Genomic DNA, 25,839 nt, shown 5'->3' with positions numbered 1-25,839 from the left:
CACACACAGGTTTACATGGTTCCAGCCTGGTAAAGTGAAAGCAGAACACTTTGATTATGAGGATATAATCAAAAGGGTTAAAAAAAAAAAGTGGCGGTGGGGGAGGACTCAAAAGTGGACCCCAAACCATAAAAGTGTTTTAGTAAGGTAAAATGCCAAGCAGGCAAACATGTTTAAAACCACAGAGGTTGCCTAGCCAAGTACAAAAGATTTTCCCCATTCTTCTGAATTCCATGGGGAAGTTTGCAGCTGTTGATTGAAGGACCACAACCCACAGTTCATAAATCATTTTCCTGCATGTCATGTGTTTAATTTTCTATCACTGTATTGAAAGAGCTTCCACATCCTACCAAAGAGATAACAGTATTGGAATAATTCCTCAGAGTGGATATAGATAAGCATGAACATATATGCTTCCCTTCTGCAATTTTGTGTGCACCAAATGTTACGCAGATTGTAGTAAAAGGTGTAGAGTTTGGTTTCCCCAAAAACTCATCTTTGATTTTTGTCTTGGTAAATGTTTTGTGTTTGTGAAAATTGATGTGAAAAAGTACTTGCAATGTTCATACAAAAGGTCTGTTTGTTCAGGTAACAGAGCCTCTACGTTCTCTCTACATGGCAATCTGACTGTCCCTTATGTCTTCCAGTAATCATCCTATATAAAGTTATCTCTAATGTTCTTTCCTTTTTCAGCAATCACAAATGAAGATAATCCAAACAATGCTTAAAAACTGAAATGCTGGATTTGGAATCAAGGCTGCAAACTGAACAAAGATGTTAATGCAAAAGAAACCTCTCTTTTTAAAACTTGGACAAGTTTGTTTTGGGGACAAAATTTGAGTTTTGTGGCACAAAATCTTACTCTTTTTTTAGCATAAACATACCTTAGTACAACAGTGTGTATCCTTTCTAATAATCCAATGCTACTACGGCAGAATTTTCTGAGTTTGTGATAATGACTGGGTTCGCACAACATGACAACCCATTGTAAGTAACTAGCCATGATGGGTAGTTGTGTTGTATGAACCCAGGAGAGCAATTTCATTGTGAGTTGTGGGGATTGGCTAGCGAGCCTCTTGGCAAGCGCGGCAAAAACCTCTGCTGCTCTTCACGATCTTGCCCTTGCTTCTGCCAGTGACAGCCCCTTCACTGGGGCCCAAGCATTACTTTGGAGAGACTGTCACTGGTTCGCCAGCCTTTTTTAACATTATTTTTCAGTCCCAAAAATTGTGCAAATGTGTTCTTAATTTTTTAAAATTACTGTTGGTCTTTCACAAGTGTGCATGTGCGCTCTTACGGCTGTCTGTTATGTGTAGTCTTGCCTGGTCAATTTCTTGTGTGTTTCAGCGGACAAAGGGAGAGCCAAGGAGGAGTAGGCAACTTACAAGGAAATTGACAAGACAAGACTGCATATAGGCTGATTTGCACATGGTTTCCAGGGACCAATTGCTGAGTTGTCAGTTGAAAAGCACCCAAAAGGGGAAAAATGCGACAAAAGTAGGTGCACCAGAAAAAGAGGCGGGGGGGGGGATATTTTCCCCTTGGCAATGTGGTCTTCTGGCATTTAAGTGTTGAACTGACACTTCTCAGTGCCCTCCACCTTTTCAACACTTCCCTGAGTCTCCAACTACTCCAGAAAGGGGAGATATTGGCTGTCCCCCTTTTTGCTGCCCCCTTTTGGAGCATTCACTGCTGCGATTTCCTGACAGTTATATAAAAACACACACGCAAAAATGTGCACAAATTTAATGGCTAGGAAGTAAGTGGAAGGGAATTTTGCTTAAATTTAAGGGCTGGGAAGTAAATGGAGGGGAAGCTTGTGCACCCGTATGAACTGCACCATTACTGCAGGTGTGGAAATTTGCCAGTCATTAAATTTGCATATATTTCCCAGTACAAAAAAAATGTGCAGATATTCCCAAAACTTAAAAAGAAAAAGCCACCAGGTGGCAGAATGGGACACAGCAAATGGGGCATCAGCGGCGGTACATAGCCCATGGGGACCTATTCACTCCATCCCATTCAGCTGCCTTCTCAAGGTTTTTTCTAGAACTGTCAGGGAATTGCAGTAACCGCAGCAGTAAGTGCTCCGAAAAGGGGGGGAGCCAATGTTTCCCCTTTCTGCAGTAGCTGGAAACTCAGGGAACTATTGAAAAGGTGGAGGGCACTGAGAAGTGTCAGTTCAACACTTAAAAGCGACAGGATCACATTGCCAGGGGGGAGATAGTGTCTCCCCCTTTTGGCTTCCTCCTTTTGCCACTTCCTCCCTTTTTCAGTGCTTTTCAGTAGACACCTATCTCAGCAATTGGACTCTGGCAACTGTGTGCAAAGTAGCCTATATGCAGTCTCACCTTGTCAATTGCCATGTATGTTACTTTGCTGCTCCCTTTGACAGATGAAACAGACAAGGATATTGACCTGGCAAGACTACAGGTACTGGACAACTGTAAGAGCACATTTGTGAAAGCCTGACAAAAAAAGTAATTAAAAAAATTACTAACACAATTGCAGAATTTTCTGGAGCCGAAAAAAATATGACCTCAACTGTGCATTTCTGAGACTCCATTAAAAAAAACAACAACAACCCCAGTGGTGACCGAAAAGGGGGAGGGGGAGACAAGATGGGTTGTGCAACGAAAGACACTGGGATACTAGCTGGAGGACTGAGGGGAAAGGAGGGGGAGAACAAACCACAGTTAGCCTGTCAGGTTCACCAGGGTTGTGTCGTGAACAACCCACACTGTGTAGCTTATTCACAGGGTGGCTTAGTGTGATGTGCAAATGCAGCCATGGTTTACAAAGTGCTTTGGTGGTGCGTGATGGAAAAGGAAAGTGATTTAGGAATGTGCATGGAAGACATACTGTAGCCTTCCCCAAGCTTGTGCCCTTCAGATGTGTTGCACTATAATGCCCATTGTCCTCATCCATTGGATAGGCTGGTTGGGGATGATGGGAGTTATAGTCTAACACATCTGGAAGGCACCAAATTGGGAAAGCCTGATATATTGTACCTTCAATTGTCTCTTGTTATGTTTGCATTTCACCCTTACCAGCAATCATGGATCCCTTTCTGGGGTAACAGGCATTTCTCCCCCTACTTTACTATTTGCTTTGTCAGTCAAAATGTACATTAACTAATCTTTTGAAATGTGTATCTTAGGAAATTATCAATCAGCCTTAAGATAAGGATGAGGTTTCCCTGAGCCTTAAGATAAGGATGAGGGGTATGGCGCGGAACCTGCGGAAGAAGCATATGAGCTGGATTGGGACCCCCCATGGGTCAGATCTGGCTGATGAGATGGGGACCCCCCCATGGGTCAGATCTACATGGAGGTTTCCCATCCGTGTTCTATACAAACATCTAGGCAGAAACACCTTTTTCAGATGATGCCAAATGCCTTGATTCATGGCCCATTAAGTCCCTCTCTTTCATTCCTTGTCCTACTGAGAAAGGGTGTTTTACCACCCTGAATGGTAATCACCTTTGTTTAAGTGGAAGGTTTGGCTTGCATAGCCACCTCACGTGTACATCAGGCTTTCATCTGTATTAATTCATGACTGATGGGCTCATCCTCCCCTAGCTTTAAGACAGCTCTGCTTCCTGCTCATGTGTTGCTTTAACCGGTACTTATAGCAACTCAATAGGGCTACAGAGTTAAAGAATTGTGAGCCCAGGAATTTGTTTTGAGAACTAAATGGAGCTCACAATTCTTCCACACAAAAATGGACTCAAAAGCTTTCTTTATTTCAGCAGTACATTTTGTGGATGGGAGGGAGTCATTTTGTTGCTGCTGTTGTTAAATAATTGGGCATCAGAACTCCTTGCTGATCTATTGCAAATCGTCCAGATATGTTCCAGTAGATCCAGATCTACCTCCTGTCCAGTCCTGGCATAGGAGGTGGGATAAATAACATTGTCCTCCAGGTTTGTACAGTTTAGAGCATATGGCCTGCAGGTGTTCCTCATCCAGCCTACCACCTTCTTTCCTTGGCCTGGCTGTGCCCCCTCTCCTGGCAGGAAAAAGCTCTTATCTCTGATCAGCTGCTTTAAGAAATATTTTGAGGGAAACCATTAATATGAGTATACAAACCTTTGCCTTTATCACAGAAACGTTATTAGGAACAGTATGTACTCTTGGTTTCCATGCAAGGACGGATTTTGATACTGGGGCAGCATTCCGCTTCTAGAGTTACAGCAATTATGCAGAATAAAATGGGATTTGGGGGAAAATAGTTACTTCCACTTCAAAGCACAAGATAAATGTTAAGGGCAATATTGTCTAACTAAAATCAAAGACTGCAGTTTGCTATAATAACCAATAGTTATTTATGATTTGTCAGTTTTTTCTTTTTATGTCATAACTTTTTCATTACAGGCACACGCTGTACTTAGGATGAACAGTACAATTTAATTCAACTTGTAGAAGTAATTTTGTTTGCCATTCACTTGCAAAGCATACACTGTATTCTCAACTGCTGTTTCTTTTTAGGAAACATCTTTTCAGAAGTTATAGTGCATTTCTTTCTGAATATAAAGTAGTTCCAGCATACTGGAATGCTTTGGAGTAGATCAGCAAGTCGTTATAGCAAAAGCTTTCAAGAGGCAATACATTAGGAAAAAAGCAGCAGTAGAGATACCTGTTGAGAGCACCAGGCGTGCCCTAAAGCAATAGACAATAATTAGTTGCCTTATTCCCATGCAAACTCTCCCAAGTGTTGATGTTTATGAAATTCAGAGATCAGTGGAATATCTCAAACTCTGCCTGCTGAAGTTGTTTATGCCCATTCAATTTTTAATGTACCTATAAGAAGCTTTGATGAGGGCACTTAGCCTGAAGAGACTTGCATGCTTCATCACACCTCCAGTGATTTTTTTCTGCAGCACAAAAAGTAGGGGTAGTTGATCAGAGTATTCAAAGTTCTGGCTTCAACTTCAGAATTAATAACAACATATTAACAAACTGATTCCCAGGGGTTCATCTCCCAGTTTCAATGACTGAATATGATCTTTGCAGTTGCCAGTGTAGCTGGATTGTGAAGTTCCTGCAGGCAGCAATATCTGAAGCGGTAACAGTTACCTACTGCTTGTAGGCACCTGATTTGTTAATTATTAGATTCCTGCTTTCACTAAAGAAAGAGATCCCAGGGTCTTTCATGTGATTTGACATCCTATAGCAGTATACTACCATTTATGTAATTTGCTAACTATGATGGATAAGAATATATAAATAATTTATGAATTACCTCTGCAGTCCATATTACTTGAAAATATATGTTTTAATTTTTTCAAATCTGTTTTCTCTCTGTTCTGTAAACTCATTTTTAATTCTGGTTGTTCCTGTTCACTTTCCCCTGGGTGAATATGTGACTGTGGAGGACAATTTTTTGCCAGTGTCATAGCACATTCTGAAGGCACAGGTAAGGGCTGCAGGCTGAACCTAAATTTGTCTCCAAAGAAGCAGCAACCTGAGGGCTGGTGTGGCAACACTACTAACAATGATTGGGAGACCTATTCGAAGAGTCAAAGGGGAGACTTGAAAACTAAAAAAAAAAGCTGAGGAGGATTTCTTTTCTATTTAACATTTCAAAGTTCTGTTCTATAAACCTTCAATACCCTGAGTTCAGGTGATCCCTAAACCCGTTTGACTAAGCTTTCACTCACTCTCATCCATTGTCAAGACTGTCTCAGGCGTTCTTCTGAGATGCAAGTGAGCTTCTCCCAGCCCATTACCATCCTGGCCTTTTACTCCTTGGGAAATCCTAGCACTGCTGCCCCCAAACTCAGGCTGTTCCCTCCTTTTGTAGAGGGAATAGTCTGTCTCAGTTCCCCACCCTTTAAGCAACATTTCAAGCTCAACTCACACTAAAGGAAGGTTTATTTAGAAAGAACAGTTAGACAGGATAGGAAAGATATTGCACAGCAAGTGGCATAATAAAACAAATCGAACTTTGGCTATTTCTACTCCAGATTGTATTTATGGAATAAATTAACTGTCTGGTGTACTAATCCATGGAATTTAAAGCTCATGAATAGCAGTCTACTACACCTGTTTAGTAGTGGATTTTCACCCAGATGAAAGATTTTCCTACCAAGCCTTTTGTTCTAGCACAGGTCAAGCCTGTGATCTAATTTTGATCTAATTTTGTTTAAACTGTGATCTAAAATTGATCTAATTTATTTAAAGTACTTCTTCATTTAAAATATTTATATCCATGGTTTGAACAAAAATCACCCCCTTCTCCTGTTGGTTGTCCCATCATCAATTTGTTTTTGCTGGGGCATCTCTGCTTGGAAATCTCAATCAGCTGGTTTGTCTAGCTTGCTCTTCTGTCCCACATATTTGGGAATATTCACTACACATAGATAGACAAATATTCTCTGCTCAGATATTCACTTGTACAGCTCATCTGAGTTGTGAAATGGAGACACGTTGAACCTAGCTTGGTGGATTTAACAGTGAGTTTATTTATACTTTATACTGTGTGTGTGTGTGTGTGTAAAGCAGTATAAAATAATAAATAATAAAAACACTTTACAGAAAGAATGATAATAACACAGGACTGTTACATAATCCATTGCAGGTCAGGGAAAGCCTGTGAACAAGTATGTTTTCAAGAGGCGCATGAAACTTAGCACAGTTTCTGCCTCTCGTACCATGTATTCCAGTTATTGGATGAGCCTTTCTTACTATTCCTGGAAGGTCAAATCCCCATTTGGAGGCTTAGGAGGGAATCAGTGCTGGAACTTTTAGGTGCGTTTCTTCCCTCCAAACATTTCTGTATTCACTACAGAGATGCATGCTTGGAAAGCAGATAACCATCTTTCTTCTAACTTGTAAAGCAGTCTTGGCTCATAGTCCAACATGAGATTTTAGTACTTTGACAGTTAATTGCATGTGGCTCTTCTGAGCATGCTACTAAAAAAAAAAAAGTACTGCCAGCTCACATGACGGCAGTGGGTCTGGATAGCTTCTTGAACATTGCTAAGGTATTGGAAAGCAATGTAAAATGCTGATCATTCATAAACTCATGGTATTATGAAGTGATTTAATATTCTGAGGCTCGGCACTAAAGAAGTGTGCATGCATACGTAAAGCACTTCCGTGAATTGTCACTCTGGGGGGTCCTTAACTCCTGGGAGCTTTCTGGAAAGGTATGAGCAACTGCTGCTAGAAGGAGTGGGTGAGAAGCTCCTATGTGTGTTTAGTAAACTTCACAAATCTTTAGATCCTGGCCTGCATTTGTAAAAAATGTATTCGTGCTTCTGATAATTCCTCATAAGCTCATTATTAACTAACTCATCTGCTTAATTAATTAAATGTACAAATAAATATTATTCAAAATACTAGTAACTAGAATTCACATCTAGGATAGTTGAGACATATCTTTCAGCATGTAACTTTTAAATATTGAAAGATCTCTTGTCTTAGTAAAGTGGACATTCTATATGTGGACATGTTCTGCACCAAAATGGGGAAAGAGACAGAGGACTAGAGGGGCCCCCTACGGATTGGTGAGGTTCTAAAAGTATAGAGGGAAACCTGCTTTTTGAAAGACAGAAAACAAGTGCTGGCCCAAATGTTGACAGCAGCATCTATGTGTGCACGTTTTCATGCGGAAGGAAGCTTTCCATCATCATTGGCCTAATGGGATAAGATAACTTTTGCTCAGAAAACAAACACCTTGTATATTCTCTAAGCCTAATTTCAGCATTCCGAAGGGTCCTTTCAATTGTAAGGAGGTTGCTGCCTTGCAAGGATTGGCCTTGGAGTATATGCACCCTCAGATGCATCTCCTCTAAGTTTAATTTCTCCCTCTTTCCCTCCAGTCTTTTAAACTGCAAGGATGAATTCCTGACATCCATGTCAGTTTTCCAGAGTTGAGTCAGTGAGTCAGTTTTCCAGAGTTGAGTCAACAAGCATCTAGGATAATATTCCTAGATCCATCTGGAAAATGATAACAGTCACCACATGTTTCTACTTGTAGGCGTTATGAGTGGAAGACGTTAGACCAGGGAGCAACTTTTCTCTGTTGAGAATTACATACAGACATATGCGCAGAGGTGTTCATGGTCACATTGTACGCCAGGGGGGTCCATGTAACATGTAGACTTTCTTTCCCCACACCCATAATAATGATGGGCATTTCACTGCTTCTTTTAGGTAGCTCTGTAATTTATCATTGTTTTGCTTATTTGACACCCTTCAGTTGTGCTGTATGAAAGCTCATTAATTAAGCACAGGATTTTTAAATGAAAAAAATGCATTTCAGGTAAAATAAATACATTTTCTTCACATCACTGTACAGTTGTGAGAAAAAGTTTGTGAACCCCATAGGATTGTCACATATTTCCAACCTAAAATGTTATTAGATCTTAATCTAACCCCACAGTCCTAGATAAAGGACAATAGATAACCTGAGTAAAGAAATGACACACAAACATGATGCTTTTTCAACATTTATCCACAGCTGATTCAAAATTCAATACCCACATATGAAAAAATATGTGAACCTTTAGATTCAGTACCTGGTGGCACCTCCCTGAGCAGCAATGACTTCAAGTAAACATTTCCTGTAACTGTTGGTCACTCATATCGGTTTTGAGGAATTTTGGCCCATTCTTATGTACAGAACTTCTTCAACTCAGTGACATTTGAGGGCTTCCTTGTGTCATAATTGCTGAGCCTTCCAGCTGAGTAATGAGGCAGGAGAGACTTGCTGCGCAATCCACAAACTCTTTATTTGGCTAATAGCATTTGTTCTCCTCTGAAGTGACTACACAAGCTTAGAGCTGTTCTCTAGGCCTAATTTGCAAAGTAAATCTTTTGGTAAGAGAGCTACTGAAAGCAAGTCTGTTGCCTTTCAACTCTGGACAGTTTTCCCGCTGGCTTTTTCTGAGCTCCTGCCTTCAGGAAGGATCCTCCCGAGCCAACTTCTAATGGGGAGCCACCTTCTGATGGACAGCCAAACTGGTGTTTCGCCTCCCATCTCTTCTCAACTCTGCCCACTTAACGCAGCGGTAAGTTCTGGCATCTCTCAATCTCGAAGCTCTCTCCCCCTCTGATAGAGCCTGGGTTTCCACAGGGAGGGGGAAGTCTGTCTTTGAGCCTGACCCACCTCCTAGATATGCCTCTTGGAAGGTTCTTTGCTCCTGAGAAGTCTTGGGGAATTTCCTCCCCCATATCCTGTCTCTGCTGGGCTTCTTCTAACTCCATCTCTGAATCTGAATCAGAGTCCAAAACCAGAACACAGGGCCTGGGCTCAGTCCTGACATATTGCATGAACAGCTCAGGTCCTGCTACAACGTTCTGCTGAGGTTTAGGTCTGGACTTTTGACTAGCCCATTCTAAAACATGGAATTTCTTCTGCAGCCATTCTTTTGTAGATCTGCTTGTATGTTTAGGGTCATTGTCTTGTTGCATGACTCACTTTCATTTCACCTTCCGCTCTTGGATGGATGGCCTGACATTCTCCCCTAGGATCTTCTGATACACTGCAGAATTCATTCTTGTGTCAATGATGGCAGTCCTGGGGCAGCAAAGCAGACCCAAACCATCACATTCCCACTACCATGCTTAATGGTTGGGATGTGGCTAACCTGTTCGAACTCAGTGTTGTTTTTTGGCAAACATAATGTTTCTCATTGAGGCCAAACAGTTGTACCTTTGACTCGTCTTGTCCAAAGAACATTGTTCCAGAAGTCTTGGGGATCATCTACGTGATCTTTAGTAAATTTCAGACAGGCAGCAATGTTCTTTTTAGACAGCAGTGGCTATCCTCCCATGAACACCATTCTTGTTCAGTCTTTTTCTGATTGTTGAGTCATGAACACTCACATTAGCCAAGGTGAGAGTGGCCTGCAGTTCCTTGGATCTTACTCTCGGGTTCTTTTTGACTTCCTGGCTGATGCACAGGCTTGTTCTTGGAGAGATTTTGGTAGGATGACTGCTCTTGGGTAGAGTGACCATGGCCTTGAACCGTCTCCATTTGTAGGTTATCTCTCTGACAGTGGATTGGTGGAACACTAAATCCTTAGAAATGGTTTTGTAACCCTTTCTAAACTGATGAGCAGCAATAACTGCTTTTCTGAGGTCCTCAGAGATGTCTTTTGACTGTGGCATGACGTGTTTCCACAGAACTGTATGGTGAAGGCCAAACTCACAAAGTTTATGATCCTTTTATAGAGTGGGGCCTCCCAAACTCATCCCTGAAGATCTACATAATTACTTCAACACCTGATTCTAATTATTCCCTTTAATTGAGCTGATGCAACCAGGGGTTCACTTACTTTTGCACATACCCTGACTCTTAAGTACTCATTGTTTGCCTAATTTAAACATTGTTTTATTTCACAAGGCATGGAATTAGTTAATATAAACTCTGTTGGATATTTCGAAAAGGACTGATTTTGATTCACGAAGGTTATCATGGTAAAACTATGGAATTTACGTAATTATCATTAGGGATCACAAACTTTTTCTCGCAACTGTATTTACTGTCTTGCTCTGCATCTGAGTGAAAGCGTACTGTTTCGTCAAAAGGGTGTTTGGTATTTTCCAGTGTGTGTTTCTGTATCTATTAGAAATAGGCATCATCCATGAAGTTTTTTTTAAAGCTTGCGATAGCAACATTTGACAAAGCAGGAGATGGTAACGACAACAATGCTGATGAATGATTTACATTTGTTCCAGTTGTGCCCATGTGATCAGTCCTTCACTTTCCAATCATAGGTGTTTCTCTATCGCTTTTATTTGATTTCCAAGAACATACCATCTGTTACATAAATCCCTGTCAATGTGTCCTATGTATTCTAAAGCATAAACTGAACAGTCATCTATTCCCATGCAGGAATATTATTCAAAGGAGATGGGGAAGTTTCCCTATGTTGAGATGCTGTACAAAAATGTTACCGATGCTGTAAGGGTTTTTATTTTTTATATAAAAAATGTTTCTTGCTGGGAAAAACTGGTTGCCTGGTGATATGAAAAACTGAATATGTAAAAAAAATAAAAATGAAACTAATCTATCTTAATATTTTATTACAGCAGTATAATGTGTTATAGAGGTGGACAAGGCTGCAGATTGAAACGTGGATCATCCAGATTGTTCCTTTCCCTAGACCATATGGTATAGTTCTAAAAGCCTTTTGTACACTGTCTGTTCAGTTAATTGTAAATTCAGTCTTTAACATACCTAATAAAATATAAGTGGACATATAGGAAAAGTCCATATATTCTTTAAGCACCCCAGGAAGGTTTGCTGTGATGGTGTTAGAAATTTCCCAGTCTTCCTGTATTTGGTGAGGATTTTTTTGTCAGTGAGTATATCTGAATATGTTTCCTCATACACGAATGCAGGCTTTCATGTTTTTTGATCACATACATTATAAGCACATGCTTCTATGGGCGAGGGAACCATTGTCTCAATGAAAAATGTACAAGAAAGGAAGGCTTTAATGTACTACAAAACATTTCAAAGTAGCGTCATTCCTCCAGCAGACAGCCCTCTGCCAGTGGGTGATGTATGGTAACAAGTAAGATTTGTGACAGATGGATAGTAGGATTGCTAATACACCTACACAATTTCTAGCGTCTAGTGTTCTCTGTGCCTGATAGGTTTGTCTTCACATCCTGTTCATTTGTTGCCCTCTGCCTGGTCCTGGGACTAGGTGACTGAGCATCTTATTTTGGTATGTTGCAGATAGTTTATTCTAGTCCTGATTTAAGACAGGCTACGCAGAGAAGACAACAGTAGACACATTGCCTGAAAGTATTGGCCATTGGGTAGTAATTCTGTAGCTTCTTCACTCCAAAGAGCTGTTTAGAATCCCTTTCCACAAATGTGTGCAAAACAAAATTCCATGTTCTGTTATACACCCAGCTGCTTTTCCATGGCATGATGGAGATAAATGTTGTCTGTCATTTTTGGTTCTTTAATCCTTTGACTGTGAATATGATAGTATGGTTAACTTCTGTTTAGGGGCAATGAAGTCACTTATGTGGCCTTGAGTATGGCTGTATTCAGACATAATGCGAAATCGTGATTAACCATGATTAGGCATTATGCCAACTCAGCATTTAGGACTGCTTACAAATGACGGTTTGTGAGAATTCTCAGACGGATAGCTGTGTTAGTTTGTTGCAGCAAAAGCAACAAAGAGTTTTGTGACGCCTTAAAGACTAACAAATTTATTCTGGGATAATGCGGTGGAAAGTGTCCACAAAAGCTTATGCCAGAATAAATTTGATAGTCTTTGTTGTTGTTCAGTCATTAAGTCGTGTCCGACTCTTCGTGACCCCAAAACTATGGTTTGTGAGGGGCTGCCAAACCTGAGCACCAAGCCACAGTTTGCTTCAGGTCTGCAAAGCAAAGGTTGTGCTAAACATGGTTTGCTGTTACGTTTGAATTCACAAACCATTGATAAACTACAGCTAGGGCCATTGTTTTGCCTTAAGGAGCTACTGCACCATGGGAGATGGGAGTGAATTTATGAAGCTTAGTGCTGAGCAGAGGGAAACCAGAGCAAATGGCTCTAAACCATGGTTTGCCTACTGTATGTATGGAAGCTTAAACCATATTGTGTTCTTAACTGTAGTTAGTACAACACGATGGTTTAGCATGATGACTGAATGGATCCCCTGAGCCTTTAGGAGGTTAAGCTGGACTGGAGTAATTTTTGCTTGTAGTTTCTAATCCATGGGTTGGATCCAGTGGTTCCATTCCATCACTGGAAGGGAAACTGCTGATGGGATTTCCCCTCTCCCCTGCAGCCCTGGCACGTTCCCCCAACTCCATTCTGAAGCAGACTTTCCAGAGCAGATTTGGGGGTGGGTATGCGGAGCTGCAGGAGGAGGACAGAATGCAGAAGTCTAATTACATAAGTGGATTTCTGCTTGTGCAATGTTGAATCCTACTCCATGAATGCGTCAGTGTATATAAAGTTCCCTGCCCTGTGAAGTATTATTGTTACTATTGTATTATCTATATAGCACCATCAGTGTTCATGATTAGTAAGGGAAGGAGCTGTGCTTTTCTGTGGTATTGTTTTCTCAAAAGAGGGGAGGGATAGCGAATTCATAGGGCTAATACATGGTTGCAGGAGTGGGACTTCTAGATTGGGCCAGAATTTGCAGCTCAGGCTGCTGGATATGGATGATCTCACCCTTTCTTTCCTAACAGACACTTGAGCATGGATTTGAAGACAAACTGTTTATCCACACATCTCAGTGGATCAAACAAAAATGTACTCAGTTATAGTGTTCAGTTTCATTCCATAATGTTATATGCTTTTGTTCATATGGTGTTACTCAAATGTATTCCTTTTGACAAAATTGTATAAAAACCTAAATAGCAGGTGCTGAGCATGTGAAATAGTAATTTTTAAGCAATGTGCAAAACCACACTGGTTTATAGTGATGCCATTGATAAAATGCCATTGAGAATGGCTAGGTGAAAATACTCTTATGTGGAGTGGAAGTTAAAACTTTTTCTCCATTTCCCTCTTATTTTAACCTATGTGGGGGGAAAAAAACCCATTTAATTGCTACTGTGGATATTAGATATTGAGGAACATACGACAGCTGCAGCCTGTTTTTCATGTTATGCAAAGGAACACATTATCCATTTTTCCCCCAAAACGAGTAACCTAAGTTTCAAAAGAGAATGAGCACCTGTTAAGCATGAAAAGTGAGAAACGAGAGAAAAACAATTTGCCTGCTTCTTTTGAAACTTCTGAGCTCATCAAAGGTGTACAGATTTCTTGGTTTACCATGCCATGTGTCAGCAGCAATACAGGCAGGAATGGACATTGTTTAGCCAGAATATATTGGGACTGCACTGTTCTATGGCATGTAGTGCATGCCAGTAAAATGAGAGGCTTGTCACATGCATAGCATACATCTTGACTGTGGTATGAAGTCAGAAGGAACTAAACATGTATCCATGGGCAGCAATCCAGACCCCGTTTACAGTGATTCATAGGAATTAAAAGCCAAGGATACATGTATATCCTTGTATGCTAAGTGTGTGTGTTGAGAGAGAGAGAGAGAGAGGTTTTTCAGTTTAAAAGCCTATTCTTGAATATATTATACATAGAACAAGAGAAGTGTGTGTTAAAAACATTATTTTACTTCATTGTTTTAACTCTTGGTATGCTTTAACCCCTGTTGTAAGACACCTTGAATCTTCGTTACAGAAAGGTATCTAATAAATTTAATTAGATGATGATGATAAGAATAATAATCTATATACATATATAAAAGGAAGTGTTTGTATGTCCTTGACTCGAAAAACATATATCTGATTGTTATGAAACATTTAGGATTTGTTCTACCTCTATCTTGTATGATTTTAGGCATACTGAAGATTTCATCTGCCATCTTGAAACAAAATGGTGGCCAATTAAATTTTTTAAAGATGGACTGCTTCAGTACCATTTTATCAATTTCAGCCAAACTTTACATCATGATCCAGCCCTGCAGGGAGCAGATTTTCACCATACAAAATTGTGTCCACTATCTTGAAACAAAATGTCGGCCAATCAAAATTTTTAAAGATTTATAGCTTCAGTACCATTTGATCAGTTTCAACCGAACCTGGAATGATTCAGCACTGCAGCGAGATTTTAACCATGCATTTTAACCATATGATTATCTATAATCATAAAAGAGGATGTGTCTCTGTCCATCATCACCATAGCTCCAAGACTGTAAAAGCTAGACACCTGAAATGTGGCATGCATACTAAGGGGAACCCTAGGAATATGCACTTCAGGGTTATTTTGTTTTTAAAACGCAATAATTTTAATTAACTTAAATGTGTCCATGTTGTTGAAGCCTGCACTAGCATCTTCAGCCACTGGGGCAGGCTTCCCTAACAGCCACACAGCTTTGCAATCCATACGGTTGGAAGCCAAGACAGATTAGTAGAGGGTCAGAGTTATAGGCCTTCCCCCTACCTCCTGCTATGGGGCAGCCCCCCTCAGGGGAATAGAGTGGACAGACCCCTCTTTCAGGGGACTATAGGGGTGCACCATGGAAGGGGCCGTGCCTATGGGTACCAGTGGCTGTGGCTTAACTCGGATGGGGTGGGCACAGTGTGTCCAACTCTGGTAGCTGCATGGCTCAGCTTGAAGGCTTCATTGTATTAATCTAGGGGCTAGTCGGTGGGAAGCCGCGTTGGGTTGCTAGTAATAATATAAACATACCCATAGCAATATTGTCACTGCAGTCAAACTTTGGCTCTTTTTAAAGCAAAGGGATTGTGTTTTAGACATAGATCCATTTAAATGAGTATAACAATAGAATTGGGGAGGACTGTTCTGAGGAATAATCGTGTGTGATCTGAAACATGAAGTGGGGGCATACAGTGGCACCTTGGCCTTCCCTAAATAGCACTTCTGATTTCAAGTACCCCAAGGGTACGTCCAAGTGAACATTTTTAAGCAAAGAAAGATTAAAGTCTGGATGGAACACTGTGTGCATGTAGCCATTCTCACTGTTGCCACTTCATTTTATTTAGCAGATGTCTCATTATTAAGCACCAGTAATCTTATTACAATACAATTTTTTTCATCGTAAGTTCAAACATGTATTTCACGACAAATACGTTATATGACCTGTGAGTATGGCACCTTCCTGTAATTTACGATCCTCTTCAGAGACCTTGTTATGTCCGTCCACCAAGAGAGTTTAGTTTGGTAGGGACACGGGACAGGCCCTTATTTGTGGTAGAATCTCAGCTATGGAACTTTTTCCTTAAGGTGGTAAGATTGGCTCCATCTTTGCCTAACATTAGGTGGGCCATACTTATTGTTTTGGTTAGACTGGCTTCTGATGGGTTTAAAATAGTTTTATCTGGATGTTTTAAAGATGGTTTGTGCTGTTATTAATTTGATTCTTTTGTTATGAGATTGTTTTTCAACTTGTATATCGCCTTGGTGGCCCTATTGGGCAGAAAGGCTGTTCATAAATGTTTTAATCAATTAAATAAACAAATTTGGGCTAGGGTTTTTTTAAATACTGTTCAGACCAAGGCTTTGAGTGAACATATGAAAAACCTTATGCTTTGTCAGATCTCTAGTCCATCTAGCCCAGTATTGTCTGCTCTTGACAGGAAGCAGTTCTTCAGGACCTCTTTTCTGTCACTTACTGCCTGAGCCTGGGACCTTCTCCATGCAAAGTATGTGTCTGCCCCTGAGCTGTGGCCCACACCCATGTGTGTCTACAAGCTTATACTAATTATTATGTAATTCTTTATTTCAGGGACAATTAAGACTCAAAAGGCGAAAAGAAAAAGTCTGTCACAAAAAAATAAAGACTGTATTTTGAAAATAAAAGGAGGAAACCGTCAAGTTATTTTTTCAAATGGATGGTAAACAATTGATATTGTTTATTTTCGAGTGTGGTTGAAGAGCACAGCGCACTACAACAACTAAAATAAAAGACTGAGGTGAAAGGCAGAAGAGTAAGAAGCACTCTTGCAAGTTGAGCAAGAGAAAAAGGGAAAACGCCCATTAGCAACCCAGATCAGTGACGAACTTGCTGAGTGATCACTATCCCTTTACCTCTTTTCCATCTTTCTTCTGCATCCCAAGTCTGTGTTAACAGGCTGTACTGAGGGAGATGATAGGAAGAGCAGGGTCATTCCAGCAGCCCTGCTGAAGTCCTCCCTCATTAAGGTTTCTCCTCCCTCAGCTGTCACCACTAGCTGCCATGCCCATAGGCTGAGCTGAGAGAGATGAGGAGAGCAGAGCCACTCTACCAGCCTTGCTAAAAGAACTAATTTCCCCCCTCTTCCCTCCCCATTCCTTTTTCCTTGTATATCATGTATTTTTAGGTTGTAAGTTTGGGGCAGGAACTATCTTGCGTAATTGTAAGTTGCTCTGGGAGCTTTTTTGGCTGAGGAGTGGCATAAAAATACTTCATATAAATACATGAATAAGTAATATCTACCCTGTATGGTAGATTTACTATGTCTGAAATATTTTGAGCACTAAGAAAAAGCAATATATAAATAGTAAGGGCTGGATCCAGGGTTGCATGCAGCAGAACTCTATGAACCCAATGATCATGTGGGTGATAGGGGGGCAATTTTCACTGATTCTCCCCTGCCCCCTTGCAGTCCCCTATTCTCCTGAAAATCTCATCTGGAGGGTTGGGAGACTCTCCAGAACAGTGTGTGAGGTGGTGCCATGGGCTACAAGGGGAAGGAATATTCAGCAAAAATCACACCTCTGTCTTTCTGTGTGAAGGCTCCACTGGACCCTCGTTCCCTCCGCTAACAGGAGGGGCTTTTAAGTTCACAAAAAATCAACTCTGGATCCAACCCTATGTATTGTAAAGTACCTATAAATGTGTTGAAGTAATCAGCTTAGAAGGCATGAAGCTTCCTCAAGGTCTTTTTAATGAAATCCTTAATTCTGAGAAAACGCTGAGTGAGTGGTACAAAAGCTTTGTGGTGGCTATTTTTAAACATAAAGGGGATAGTACACTATGTGCTAATTATCACCCAATTAAGTGAAAATCGCATGTTATAAGATTCTGGAGGAAGATTATTGAAAACGTCTGTGAAATCGTTGAAATTTGGAAGGGTCATGGTTTTATGCTAGCATGGAGTACAGCAGACGCTAGGTTCACTGTTTACACAAGTTATAGGAGAATTGAGAGAGACAAGAGGTAGTTAGGTATGCTTTTTTTGTTGATCTGGAACTGATAGTTGCTTATGTACAAGAAAACAAGTATGGTTGGGTCACTGTTAAAGGGTGGTATTCAGCTTGTGTTTTGAAATCAATGATGAGCAAAAACAGGATAAATAATTGGTGTAGCTAAAACTAGAAAAGGGACTGAAGCAAAATGTGTGTTAGGAGCTTTCATGTGAACATGCAGTACTGGACGAGCCCTTTCCCTGTGGCAGGGAGGGTGCCTTCCGGGTGGGAAAGCCCTCACGCGTCATTACTGCAGGCAGCTTTATCAAACTAAGCAACATAGAAGCCGTTCCCCTGCCACTGTGACTACACATAAAGGAGACCATTGGCTGGCCTACATCACATGTTAGTGCACTGTTTTGTAGTTTGCAGCAGTCACTCATGTGATAAGGGAAGTATCCAAAGCGAATACGACTACTTCCTGATAATTTTGATGTGAACTGAAGATTATGGGGAAGTACGAATTAATTTTAGCCTTGTGATACGTTCCATGGGGTTTTGCCTCTTGTTGAGGGTGAAAGAGGAGAGTGCAAAAGCTGGTTTGAAACTCAACATTAAAAAAACTCAGATCATGTCATCTGGCCCTATCACTTCCTGGCATATAGAAGGGGAAGAAATGGAAGCAGTGACAGATTTTACTTTCTTGGGCTCCAAGATCACCGCAGATGGTGACTGTAGCCATGAAATTAAAAGACGCTTGCTCCTTGGGAGGAAAGCTATGGCCAACCTAGACAGCATAGTAAGAAGCAGAGACATCACCTTGCCGACAAAGGTCCGTCTAATCAAAGCTATGGTTTTCCCAGTAGTAATGTATGGCTGTGAGAGCTGGACTATAAGGAAGGCTGAGCGCCGAAGAATTGATGCTTTCGAACTGTGGTGCTGGAGAAGACTCTTACGAGTCCCCTGGACTGCAAGGAGGTCAAATCAGTCCATCCTAAAGGAAATCAACCCTGAGTGCTCATTGGAAGGACAGATAATGAAGCTGAAGCTCCAATATTTTGGCCACCTAATGCGAAGAGAAAACTCCCTGGAAAAGACCCTGATGCTGGGAAAGACTGAAGGCAAAAGGAGAAGGGGACGGCAGAGGATGAGATGGCTAGATAGCATCACGGATGCAATGAATATGAACTTGAGCATGCTCCGGGAAAGAGCGCAGGACAGGAAGGCCTGGTGTGCTATGGTCCATGGGGTCACGAAGAGTCGGACACGACTGAACGACTGAACAACAACAACGAATTAATTTTAATCAGTGACTAAGAAACATGGAAGAGGTTAGGCTAGAGTGAGTCTTAATAAGGACCAGGCTATAGATGATTGACATTCCATAAAGGCAGCTCATGAAGGGAGTTTAGAATAGCTGAGGAACTGACAATGAAGTCCTGTACCTGCCTTCTCAGAAGTAAGCCCCATTGTTTTCAAGGCACTTACTCCCAGGAAAACTGGAGTATCTTTTCAACAGTGGTTTCTGAATATGGTATTACCCTTTGAGATGTCCAGTAACAAAAATTTGCTTGGAGTGTATTCAAGGAACTAACAAGGTTATATTGGTGGAAAATTCCTGTAAATCTGAAAAGTGAGATTGATACATCTGTAACCTGGCTTGCTTTGAACAAGCAACACAGATTCTTCCCAAATGAGACCCAGTATTTGCAAATATGTCATGCTAATGTGATGCAGAGGGCTAGGAATCATGGCTGCTTGGCATCTTCTAGAATTTGGAGGCAAATTAATTATTGCATTTTTAATGTTGTGCATGAAGAAATACATAACACTTATCTACCTCAAAGGAATAATGTGAGGTTTTGTAATGGTTGCAAAATTCCTTGGTTTCCTTGAGTGAAAGCAGATGAGGAAACTGTTGTTAATAAAAGAAAATCAAGGGAAAAGATGGAATATGATAGGTAAAGGAAGCAACAAGAATTCCCCTCTATTCTTTCCCCAAAGGGTGAAATGATCCATGACAAAATAGTGGGTTAAAAGCTAGTTAGGCATTAATGTTATTTATCACTTGCACATTTTTTCATATAATCTAGGAAATGAAAGATACAAGCTAACTTTTTCTTTCAGAAGATACTGTTTTATTCTTAAAATGGACCAGTGGATCAATATTTTTATACAGCTTTAACAATAATAGGAATTCCCTCTAGTATAACCATAAAAACAAGACATTTTTCTGTCTATAAACCTTGCCTGTCAGTTTTCCATAGTGTCAAAGTGCTAATGCTAGGAATGATGTGCTCTGGGATGGTAAGTCAGCAAGTTGAAGTTCACCAAAGATATATCAAACGCTTATGTATGAAATATACACACTTTATAAAACAATATAAAGGGAAGGCTTCTTCTTCCATCAGATAAAGGTGCTGAACATTATAGCACCTGGTCCAATAATGTATAGATTCCAGTGGAAGCCCTAAACCTTCCTTTCTTGAACCAGTAGCAAGTATTGTCTATTATAGCTGGCCCAAATTATTCATCCTGCTATCATTTTTAGGACTTTCAGGTAGGTGGAGGGGGCAAAAAGGGTAAACAAAGGCTTGTCTCACTTGGGGAGTGAGGGTGAACCCTAGTAATTTTTGGCAGGGGCAGAGGGTTTGCCAGAGTGGCAGAAGGTAAGTGGCAGTATCTCTGTCACTGTCTCTCCTTTTTGATGGGACAAACTTAGTGCTACAAGCAGTGGCAGAGCCACAACCTGTCCTGTTTTTTGGTCTTAAAAAATGCCCCAGTGGGAATGATGCTACTATTTGAAGGATCGACAAAACTTGTTCTATTAAAAGAGGGAGAGAAGGAGTTTCTACTGCCTCGTCTTAATGGTAAGCACCATGTTCCCAACAAAAATTACTAGAATTTGGCACCCTCCCCCCTGAAAGTCTCAGAAAATGCCCCTACTTTTAAAGGAGACAAATGGCTCCTTAAAGGGGTGGGTGGGATTTTTTGGCCCATTATTACTATGTATACCTTTCCTTATGAAAACCAGGTCCCTTTGCGGTCTCAGTTCAAGTTGGGCAGGATGTGTGACTGCTGAAAGGGGCATACACTGTCATGAGTGGAGTGTGGCTAGAATACTATGTAGGCCAAAGCTATTAATTCTCTGGCCCATTTATGTACAGAATGAAAAAGTAACTCTGGTATCACTACTGGGAAAGAAATTGCTGTTACAGAGATTGAATTGCACATGATCTGGGGTTGGTCAAAATGATTCGGTCCTGTGCTGAGCATTCACCTGTGAACATTTTCAGATTGTCGAATACTTGAGGATGCAAATGTTCTCTTGAACCTTTTGTGCTGGAGCTCCTTGATCTCTTCCTTGTACTTTATGTCTGTCCATTTCTACCACTTGTGTCTGTCTGTCTGTCTGTCTGTCTGTCTCTCACTCTCTCTCTAATCTTGTAACTGGCTATAATGTAATGGATATGTTCGCTCTTTGACATTTAGGGCTGCAGTATTTGGTTAGTTAATCAACTAAAAACCTTTAGATTTTTAAAAGATGCCCTCAATCAGGCAGCCAGTTTTTTTTTTTTTTAATCTGTACATTATTTTTAATGCAAGTACTTCAACTTTAATGGTGACATACACCATCTTAGAAGAGGCATTCACCCTTCTCTTTTTCATAAGGGGCTTCCTCTTCTACGCATAGTTCCTGTTGTGTGACATACATACATAATTTTTAGAAAGGAAGTAGTTTTTTCCCTAGTTTATGTTCGGTTGGATTCAGATTTAGGTATGTGCAACAGGGCTGGCAGAAGTAGATTCCACCCCCCCTTCCTCCTTACATTGGTTCCTCCAGGCTCTCAGAAATACTGGAGAGACTCTGCTGAATGGAATAGGCTGTGGTGTGAGGGGCTGAAGGAGGAGAGATTCCTAAAAGTTGGATGGAAGCACCGTCCATGAGCAGAGTTGCCATGGGGAGGAGGGGAGGAGAAGTCTGCTTCTGCCAGTCCCATTGCACATGGCTAAATCTGGATCCAGCCCATTGTATATATTTATATGTAGATTTAGTCAAGATTCATATGTTTACTTAACTAATAATAATCCCACGTGAATTAACATGTGTCTTAACTTTGTTGTTTCTAGCTCAGGATCCCGGGCTGAAGTAATTTTCTTAAGTCACACATAAAAGCCCACATTTAATGTCAGTTAAATCCCTTAAAGTTTGACTTTTCTACCTGATCCCCTAATGGTTTGAAAGTGCTATGCAGCAGCTGGTGAATTCTATAAATGTTTCAGGCATGCCAGTGGACATTATTAGGAGTCATCAGGCACCTGGCAAATATCGTAAGGGTCAGTAGCATGTCAGTGATGTTTGTAAATAAGCAAAGATGCATGACAGGTTCTGTATTCATCAGCCAGGAAGCACACACCTAGGATGTGCTAATGCACAAGACATGGCAGAGTGCTTTAGCACATGGGAATTTCTGCATATCCTGGCTGTCAAGCACACACCCTTAAGTGGTCTTCTCAGTGACTATAAAATGACTTCTTGGGAAACTGTATTTACAGATTGAAATAAAAAACCAAACCAAAACCAAAACCATCAATTTGCCTAGAACTGTTTCTTCAGACTCCAAGAGAGTATTCTTTTTAAATATCTTAAAGTTCCCATGTCACATTTCCAAACTGAATACAATCCAAGCATCTGCAAATATGGTGTAGTTCAGGGGTCACCACCCTTTTTGGGATGGTGGGTATATTTGGAATTTTGAGAGAGTGTCGTTTTGAAAGCTGTAGAGTGTATACATGTAAGCAGTGTATAAATACTTGCAAATTCATAAATAACACGCACACAGGACAGGCAAAACACCCCCCTTGCTCCCCTCCTGGTTGCTCCCTGCTACCCTTCTGGGGTAGTATGGTAAGGTAGCACTCCAGGATACTTCCTTGCCACCCCAACTTACCTTTTTATTTTTTTCTGGGTGGCTAGGCACACTTCTGAGCTGTAGCCACCCACCCTTTGTATATTCTAAGAATGCCTGGCACGTTCAGTTACCACATCATTTCCTATGTGCCTCTTTTTCCCAGTAGGCTGCCTTCTTGAGGCCGTGATTTGGCCTAGAGGTTTCCAAGATCTGGAACATACCAAAAAGCACATATTATGAAATCTATAAAGACACTCTTCATTTCAGGGTTTTGTTTTTTTTAGGGCCAGGGTTCTTGAGAATTAAAACCTTACTGCTTTGCTGGAGGATACTGCTGTTCAATTATTGTTAGCTGCCTGGGAATGTTATACATCTTTTTACACCCATCTCTTTACCCAAGCCTTCCCTGAATGATTGTGCTACCCAGTTACTTTGCTTATTAATTATTGTGTGTTTAGCTTTGGTTTCAAATATTTTAAACATTTTAACTGATGGGTTTTTGTGTTTATTATGACTCTGTAAACCACATATAGATATATTTAGATATGGTAAGTGGTAAATAACTTGATTAGTAAATGATATAAATGTATATCATAAAAGATAATGAAAGTCAGTTCTCTGTAAATGTGATACATTTATGAAACTTCCTGCATCTGGGAATTTCTTGCAATAATGACCTTATACCCTTGCGCAAGGGTGTCTACCCTTGCATAATCTGTGTTTGTTTAATTTCTAATATGCTATTTCTAGCTGGTTTGCCATCACTGTAGATGGAGAAAGCTTGTAAAATAGAATGGTTTTTCTTTTCATATCCTGTTCTGTTACTAATGTAAAATGTGCAAATCTGCTCTGCGCTTTTGATAGCTTGTTTAATCTTCCATTGTGTAAAAGGGCTGCATTCACATTGGGGTATTTTCACACTTTTATTGTAATTGTTTGCCCTGGAATGAACTTGCATGAGCTGTAGGGCTGGTTTCTTTCAGAGATTTCTGAAAGCAGCAAACATGGAGCAAGATGGTGGTTGTGGGGGTGCTGATTCTGGTTTAACATATCACAGAGCTGGTCCTGGGAATCTCTGTATTGGATTGATCTGGGACCTATACTGCTGTGTATGAAAGTACTGCTAGAGGCTTGGTGGTGAATTATTTTCACAGTGAACAGCAGTCTCTAACACTGCTGTTGCCCTTTTAATATTTTTTTTCTGCAGAAAGATAGAAGTTGGAGCAACTTCTTCTGTACTGAACTCTGGTAGGGGTGATTTCTTATGTGGAACATTGCCAAGAAGTGCTAGTGATGTTTTTAATGCCTTGGGGACAACATCCCTTATAAAATGAACCCTGGTGTGGAGTTCAGAAACTATCGATCTACCATACTAACCAGAGGCATTTTAGTTCTGGTATCTGGCTTTGTTGGGACTGGTGAAAATTGTTCTACTTTTTTTTTTTTTGTAAATAGACTAAGAATGTGAATAGATACCTGCAGAGCTTTATGAAAAGTCAGAAGGTTAGAGGTGGTGATAAGTAATGTTACTATGGCAAAAATATCTTGTTCTAATATGTACTGTGTATTTGTTACCATAGAGCAGCTTTCTCCAACCTGGTGCTCTCCAGATGTTTTGGACTACAACTCCCAGCATTCCTATTGACTTTGTTGATTGGGCCTGATGGAAGTTGAAGGCCAACAAATCTAGAGGGCACCTGGTTGGGGAAGGCTGCCATAGAGTCATATCGCTATATCTCCAAATTCAAATACTAGTTTTAAAAATATATCAGAATTTCCTAGACTTTTTTTAGTCTTTATTTTGTTGCTTCTGCATAGGAATATGGAAGGTACTTTGGGAATACAAACCCTACCAACATTCACATATACAAGCCAAGCTGTTGCTAGCTCCCCATTCTTACCTACTAGTGTCTATAAAAATCATGGACATTAGTTTATAGTATTTCAAAATTTTGAGGGCTTTGTGGCAAGATCTGTTAGGTCTGTAGCCCTTTATCATATCCCTGTCTAACACACTGATTGAACTTGTAACACATTCTGGAAATAAGTTCTCCCTCCCCCGCCCCAATCCTAAAATAATGGACAGTATCTAATGCTGTCACAGCGCTGACATAAACCAACACTAGTGCAACGTCATTAGAGTGTGCTAGACAAATGGGAAAAGTGGTGATTTGCCACCAAATGTTGGTAGCAAACCTCACTGCCAAAATTTGGTGGCTAATCACTGCTTTTTCCTTTTGCCTAGGAAGTGCTAATGATGTTGTGCTTATATTGGTTTATGCTAGTGCTGTGTCACTAGTGCTAGTACTGTGACAGCATTGGACACTGCTGATGTGCTTTTTCTGTCAATTACAAAATCGATAAGAGGTGTACAAATAGAGGTGATAGAGGTGTATAAAATTATGCATGGTGTGGAGAATGTGGATAGGGAGACTTTTTCTCCCTCTCTCATAATACTAGAACCTGGGGTCATCCCATAAAGCTGATTGGTGGGAGATTCAGGACAGATAAAAAGAAGTACTTCTCCACACGGTACATAGACAAATTATGGAATTCGCTACCACAAGATGTAATGATGGCCACCAATTTGGATGGCTTTAAAAGATGGTTAGACAGATTCCTGGAGGAGAAGACTATGGCTACTAGTCCTGATGCCTCTGCTACCTCCAGTATCAAAGGCAGTAAGCCTATGTACAGCAGTTGCTTGGGAAAATGGATGGAAGGACTCATGTCCTGCTTGTGGGTTTCCCATTGACAGCTGGTTGGGCACCGTTTGAACAGAATGCTGGACTAGATGAACCCTTGGTCTGATCCAGCATGGCGTTTCTTATGTTCTTATGTAAAAAACAAAACTGATATTCTTGACTAAATCTGAGCATGAGACTGAATCCCATTTTTGTCCCAAGCTTGTAAGCCTTTTAGAATAATATAAATATATTGTTTAAAGTATTTATGTAACTTAGAAAATGTTGAAATTGACAGTAAACCTAATGGCATAGGTGGCACAATGAGGCAACGGGTTTACATTTGCTTTTAGGAGGCAAAGCAAAGAGCCTCTTGGAAGATGGGTTTATATGGATGGGTGTTATTACACTTGCCATGGTCAGCTGTGGTTATAGAAAACAGTGAACCTCTTCAGGTACAGGTTTCATGAGCACCTGTTGGTATACAGAACTACCCATATTTGTGCAGTCAGTTGTCTGTGAATTAGCTGGAGTTGTTGGGATTAGAGAATCATGCTGGAATTAGAAATACCTGTCAAAAAATAGAGGGCTGCATAAA

The 25,839-nt window shown here is 40.6% G+C and overlaps 1 protein-coding gene across 27 annotated transcripts in view; it reads left to right on the top strand.

Annotated features, from left to right (window-relative positions):
* QTMAN (queuosine-tRNA mannosyltransferase) overlaps positions 1-25,839 on the top strand; it is a 294,835-nt gene that overhangs the window by 34,691 nt on the left and 234,305 nt on the right. For 8 of the 27 annotated variants that reach the window (XM_084809697.1, XM_084809842.1, XM_084809913.1 and 5 more), the window contains exon 3: positions 694-16,371. The exons of 12 other annotated variants lie outside the window; for them this stretch is intronic. In XM_084809697.1, coding sequence (XP_084665823.1) covers positions 16,365-16,371 — 7 coding nt within the window. In that variant the 5' untranslated portion in view covers positions 694-16,364. The remainder of the gene's footprint in view (positions 1-693; positions 16,372-25,839) is intronic. 7 more of the 27 variants (XM_084809759.1, XM_084809766.1, XM_084809752.1 and 4 more) reach the window with 4 other exon arrangements.

The sequence above is a fragment of the Heloderma suspectum genome, chromosome 1, assembly GCF_057233095.1.
Source record: "Heloderma suspectum isolate Gila_16-S chromosome 1, 16-S_ref, whole genome shotgun sequence".
Lineage (NCBI taxonomy): Eukaryota > Metazoa > Chordata > Lepidosauria > Squamata > Helodermatidae > Heloderma > Heloderma suspectum.
Note: the sequence above shows the minus strand (reverse complement) of the source record. Positions and strands in the feature narration are given on the sequence as shown.